This window comes from Elephantulus edwardii, unplaced genomic scaffold, assembly GCF_000299155.1.
Source record: "Elephantulus edwardii isolate Elephantulus edwardi_28Jun2011 unplaced genomic scaffold, EleEdw1.0 scaffold00094, whole genome shotgun sequence".
Lineage (NCBI taxonomy): Eukaryota > Metazoa > Chordata > Mammalia > Macroscelidea > Macroscelididae > Elephantulus > Elephantulus edwardii.
The window spans coordinates 8,641,609-8,648,205 of record NW_006399844.1 but is presented as its reverse complement, the minus strand read 5'-3'; the positions used below and the strand labels follow the sequence as shown (position 1 = coordinate 8,648,205).

The following is a 6,597-nucleotide window of genomic DNA, read 5'->3' as shown; positions in this document are numbered from 1 at the left end:
ATAATAATAAAAAAATAAAAAAAATTTTTTTTCAGTTACCTCTTTTTCCATAGAAGCCTGATGTTTCTTAATAAGTTTCTCCATTTCTGCTGCAAAATTGTTACGCTGAGTTTCAAGATCCTTGTCTAATCTGAGGCGGTGTTCATCCATTTCAGCCTTCAGTTTATTTTCTAGAGTCATCAGCTGCTTTTGATGTTGTCGTCTCATACGTTTATAGCCAGACATTTGCTCTCTAAGCTCAGAGTCTTGCTCATGTTCTTGCATTTGTCTTGTAACCTAAACAAACAGTGAAGAAGAAAAAAAATGCAAACCATATCTCTTAAATACTTTAAGACCATTCTACCATTAATAAGTAGATAATTAATAGAGAGGAATGTTGGCAAATCCTAACTAAAATTCTAGTATATTTTTAAAAAAACTAGATAACTTTGTTCTAAAATTTATAAGGAAATGTATAAGATCTAAGGTGGTCAAAACAATTTAAAAAATAATAAAGTTGGAAGGCTATAGGAATCAAGACTTTAGGATATCAGTGTATAAGGAAAAGCTAAATAGTCAAAGGAAAATATAAAACCAGACCCATATACCAAGTCCACTTTTTTCTATAAAAAGTCAAGAGACCAAAGTATTTTTAATAAAATCTACTAAAACAATTGGTTCTCTGTATAGGAAAAAAAAATTAGCCATAACCAAAGAAAAAAATTATTTGAAAAGAATCAACTGACGCAAAACATAAAATGAAAATCATAAAGCAGAAAAAAACAAAGAATATCTTCATGGTCTTTAGGTAGTCATGCATTTTTTGGGGGGGCAGGACACAAAAAGCACTAACCATAAAGAATGTAAAAAATTCCATCTTAAAATGTTAAAAAAACCCCTCATTTCTCCTTAGCAAGTGATATTAAGGAAATACTCAAAATAGAGTGACCAAAAAAAGTTAATTAGATAAACATAATAGGATTTACATATGAAAAGAATATATTCAAATAAAAAGCACATGAAGAAAGGTTCCATTTAGTCTTAGAACAATATATTTTATCATGATCTATCTTCCCTATGACATCTGAGCATAACTTCTTTAATCTTTATTATGTTTTAGTCCTACTCATCTGACTGATCAAGACTTTAACTTCTCTACTCCATCAACTTTCTTGTAATGAACAAATAATCCGATTTTTTATCACTAGGAAGTCTGAAGAACTACTTTTAGAATATACCAAATTGGATTACCTGCCATTTCCCAACTAAGTATATCTATGCCAATGTGCCAAATTAAAAATTATTTCTCTCTTATTTTGAAATATATACCAGTGAAGCAGTTCGTATAGTAGCAAAATGTTCTCGATTACGATAGTGTGATTTGTGACGAGATACTTGGGGCGGAGACTGTGGGTCAGTTGCTCTAGTTCTAGAATCTCCTTCTTCTCTGTAATTTTCTTCTTCCTAGACAAAGAAAGAAATAAATCATAACCTTCAGAAAAATTAAGTTTAAAAGTCAACTTGATCAAGAAATCTCAAAGGTGCTTGATTTTAAAAAACTATAACAAAAAAAATGGAAAATGCTGATCTTTTTTTAAAAAAAAATTTTTATTTTATTATTTTTGTGTGAGTGTACCGTCAAATCAGATCTGACTGGTACAGGAGGAGATTGTCCCTCCTTCCCCAGCAGAGCATCTGGTGGATTTGAACCGTGTGCCTCTGGGATTGTAGTTGCAGCTCCTTACCACTAGGCCACCAGCGCTCCCCTTGATTTTTATTTTTAACATAATTATGATCAGGAAGATTATTCATTGTTGTTGTTATGTACCAGAATGGACTCAGATCTGACCGTCCAGTGGGTTTTCAAAGGCTGTAAACTGCATGTAAGGAGATGATACACATCTTTCTCCTGCAGAGGAGCTGATGGATTTGAACCATATGATTTTGAGTTAAGAGTGGAAATTCTTATCACTAAGCCATCAGATTAATACATACATGATACACAGATTCAGGATAAGGAAAGATACAAGGATGGGTTTGTATCCTCCCCTCCAAAATTTAAAAGCTTTAATGTATTTAAAAATAAGGATGATGAAACAGAGCAAATATTTTCAAATAGAAGTAATAAATTATTTATCTTAAGAATCTTAAGTTTTAGAAGCAATATAATATAATCTAAATGAAGCAACAGTGGCATCCACTTCCTAAACAAAATGCCTCCAGAAACTCCATAAACTTTGATCAATGTCTATGTTGTAGTGCGGTTTCAGGCCTTTTGTTCATAGGGTCACTATGAGTTGTGCTCGACTTGAAGGCAATCAACATCTAAATCATCTTTATAATACTCTCACATAAATGTCATAAGTAAAAATTTAGCTGTAAAAAAGTTTAAGGATAGGGTCTGTACTTACTATGTTGTGTTGTTAGATGACTAGACAGTAAAGTACAACTCATAATAACTCTATTATTATAGATCTGAACTTTGTCCTATGCTGTGCCGTCCTCATCATCTGACATACTTGAGCTCATTGCCACTTTTGAGCTCAATGTCACTGTGGCAATTCATTTTGCTGAAGGCCTTCCTCTTTCGCTGATTCCTCTATCTTTCTAAGCATGAAGTCTTGTTCCTAGAAGTAGCTTCTCCAAGCAACATTCCCAAAGTATTAGATGAAGCTTCATCACTCTTGCCTTTAAGGAGTACTCTGTTACTTAGAGTTCATTATCTAAAGAGGAAGTCAGTTAAGTAACAACCAATTGTGGCAATGTTGTTTTTTTTTTTAAATGATTGATTCTATCATCTAAGAATAAAAATCAAGTAAGTTTTTGCCCACAAAAATGCCACTGCTTAATCAAATAATTTCGTTGTTGATATTATTAGGGGCCATTGAGAATGACTCGTAGTGACGCTATGAACAACTGACCTGTCCTGTGCCACCTTCATCATCTTTGACACATTGCTAAGTCACTGTATCAATCCATTTCATTGAGGGTCTTCCTCTCTTTGTTGATCCTCCATCTTTCCAAGCATGATGCCCCTTTCTAAGGAATAGCCTTGGTGTAACTACACATCCAAAGTATGACAGACAAAGCTTCACCATCTTTGCTTCACTGTGGCTGATTTTCCCCCAGGTATGTCAGTTTGTTCTTCTGGCACTCCATGGGATATTCAGCACTCTCCTCAAACACCACAACTCAAAGGCATCAATTCTTCCGTCATCCTTACTTGCGGTACAGCTCTCTGACGCACAGTAAGTGACTGAGAAGACCATGGCCTGGATCAGGTACACCTTAATCTCTAGACTGACATCCTTGCTTTTCAGTAGCCTAGAAAGGTCCCTGACAGCAGATATTCCCAATGAAATTTGTCTTCTGATTTCCTGGCTGCTGGTACCAAGAGTGTTGACTGTGGAATCAACCAAGCTGAAGCTGACGTTGCCACACACTTTTAAATTGACGACTGTGCTTAGAAACACCTCTCCCCTACCCCATAGCCGCCATTTGCAGGAATGTGTTAACAATCTCAATATCTTTTCCATCTATCATGGATGCTGCCAATTGGCCCAGTGAGTTTCAATCCATATTGAAGGCTACAATCCTTGACCTTCTGCAGTAAATGCCTGAGGTCCTCCTCACTATCAGCAAGCAAGGTCTTGTCATCTGTACAACACACATTGCTGATGAGTCTTCCTCCAATCCTGATGTCACAATCCTCCTTACAGAGCCCAACAGCCCAAATGATCAGTTCCCCATATAGACTGAAAAGGTATGGAGATAGATGCATCTCTGGCATACAATTTTCCTGATTTTGAACCATGCAGTGTTTACTTGCTCTGTTCTGACAAATGCCAAATACAGGTTTCACATAAGCCAAAAAAAGTGTTCTGGGATTCCCATTGTTCTCGAAGTCAGTCACAGTTTGTTGTGATCTACACAGACAAATGCCTCTGCACAGTCAATGAAACAAAACACAGTTCTCATTCCTAGTAACATTTTAATTCTATAAACTATGAGGTTAAAAACAGCATTTATACTAAATGCTAAAACATATACATAGTTCACAAGTATTTAAAGAAAACTTTAAATTTGGCACTCAAAATTACAAAGAACATAACAAATACCATATTTACTAAACCTAGAATTTACAGCTGTTAATCTTCCATAATTAAATTAAGTTTCACTTTAAAAATAATTTACAGATAACACATTTTCCATGCAAGTAACTTGAAATAATACTTCGTATAGACCTTTGGTATTTTTCCCTCCTACAATTCTAAAATTGTTCTGCATTCTTGATGAATTCTCAAAATAATTGTTTTCTAAAATTCAGACTTAGATGTTAACAAGTCAACTGCAATTTTAAAATAAATTAATATTGAAATATTAAAGAAAGTTGTCCTTCCTGAAATCGACCAAATGAAAATCCAAATACTTACAGGTTTTAAATGGATGACAGAACTATTAGACATCACTGTGTGGTCCCCCTCCATCATGTCTAGCTCACTTTTGTCATCTGAGGCATCTGGAAGACTGTTAACACTGCTGCTTTGGCTACTGGCACTGATGGACATACTGGGAATAGATTGATTACTTCCAACACTATTCACTGTTCCTGTCCGACCAACACCATGATCTTGTTCCTAAGGGAAAGAGTATTGGGTTAAAATATTTGTATCTTTTCTGAATACTCAGTAGAAAGTTCCTAGGATATGATTTGGTATAAATTATTAGTTAGAGATCTTGGAATAAATTCCACGTTTGCCAATACTAGAGAGTTTTTTCTAATACCTATAAGAACAAAAATAAAAGCAAACTCCAAAATTTCAAGTTATGAAAGTTCATTAGCTATTTTCATGAACTGCTGAATCAGATCTGATTCGGTTGACTCTCCAGTAGAGTTTTCAGAGGCAGTATATTAATATACTGATATCAAAAGAGAAAAGAACTACTGTTGCTGTAGAATTCAAAATGATCTCCTTTCAAAGAGAAAAGAATCAAAGCTTTGGGATTCTGAAAGAGGAAAAGAAAATTTAAAATTAAAAAAAGACAGCTTTATAGTTAAGAAATTTTATGTATATTTGTACTTTGTGAGGAAGTTCTGCAATGCCTTTCTTGCAAATCTGCATTTCCATCTTCCTAAAGGGTAGCTCTGGTGGCTTAGTGTAAGAAGGTATACTGCAATTGCAAAGGCATGAAGTTCAAATCCACTAGCTGCTCTATGGGAGAAGGATGGACAGTTTCTTCCCATACAATTTATAGTCTCTGAAAATCCACTGGAGGGCTAGCTATTTGATCAGTTCCACTTTGACAGTACAAACAACAACAAAGGGAAACATAGAAAGAATTTTGCCTTCTGAGGGAAACAGACATATTGAACCCCTATTACTCTGAACTTAAGTATAAAATGAATACGTTAGAACTGAAAATTATGCACTTGAGGTATTAGTTTCTTTTTTGTAAGGCATAACTGAAAGGATCACATTTTTCTGATGACATAGAATGCTTAGATACAATCATCTTCTGGAATCTATAGTATCAAGGTTTTCCCATGGAAAGTTTTTATAGCTAATATTGAATAAAGCTTAGTTTCATTTAACAAGGTATAAAAAGTAAAAATCAAAAAAGGGCCAAGAAATTTGGAAGCTAATTCAGTTAAACAAAATTGAACAGGTTTCTGTAACTAAAGACTTCTCAAAGTCTGTACTATGCCACAATATATTACATGGAGTTGAGTTTAGAGAATGATCAAAGACTTTTCCTTCATCTAGGGTCTTACAAAACCACTGCTAAGAAAACATAATCTGGAAGTAGCTGATATAAAAAACCAGATTCTTGGAAGGACAAGTTGCATAAAGAAGAAACAAATAAAGAGGTCAATATTTGAGTAAATTCCAAAATATTACCTCTTCTTCTTCCTGTGCTTCTACCGCTGGTCCATTATGTGCCTCCTGGAAAAGGAGTTTCTTCATCTTTCGATACTGTAGATTGTCCAACTCTCTTACTGCATCTTTTGTCCTTTGAATGAGATCTATTAACACTGTTTCGGGGCGCTCCCGAAGAACAAACATGTGCTGGATTAAAGGTAGAAGGTAAAATCATATTGAATCTTATTTTCTTCTAATTACTTCAACTAGATCCCTTAATTCTCAGATCCTACTTACCATCATAGATAATAACAATATTGTTACCTCCCCTTGAGTCAGTTACCACTCATGGCAATCCCATGCACAATGAAACAAAATATTGCTGTCTTGCAAGTTTCCTTGACTGGATATAGACTGTTGTTGTTGTTGTTGTTGTTATGTGCCATCGAGTCGTTTGTGACTCATAGCGACCCTATGTACAACAGCCTTAAACCCTGCTCTATCCTGTGCCAATCGAATTGCCTCTGACACACCCATCCTGATTACCCCAGCCACTGAATCAATCCACCTCATAGAGTGTCTTCCCCTCCTGCGATGTCCCTCCACTCTACCCAGCATGATGTCCCCCTCTAAAGACCTGTCTCTCCTTACAACATGTCCAAAGTATGTCAGACGAAGCCCTAGAATCCTTGACTCCAAGAAGCACCCTGGTTTAACCCTCTCTAGGATGAATCTGTTTGTTTTCTTGGCCGTTCAT

The 6,597-nt window shown here is 35.4% G+C and overlaps 1 protein-coding gene across 2 annotated transcripts in view; it reads right to left on the bottom strand.

Moving 5' to 3' along the window:
- TAOK1 (TAO kinase 1) overlaps positions 1–6,597 on the bottom strand; it is a 121,881-nt gene that overhangs the window by 37,561 nt on the left and 77,723 nt on the right. For both annotated transcript variants that reach the window (XM_006890977.1, XM_006890978.1), the window contains exons 10-13: positions 5,880–6,047; positions 4,413–4,616; positions 1,309–1,443; positions 40–276 (exon numbers count right to left, since the gene is read on the bottom strand). In XM_006890977.1, coding sequence (XP_006891039.1) covers positions 40–276; positions 1,309–1,443; positions 4,413–4,616; positions 5,880–6,047 — 744 coding nt within the window. The remainder of the gene's footprint in view (positions 1–39; positions 277–1,308; positions 1,444–4,412; positions 4,617–5,879; positions 6,048–6,597) is intronic.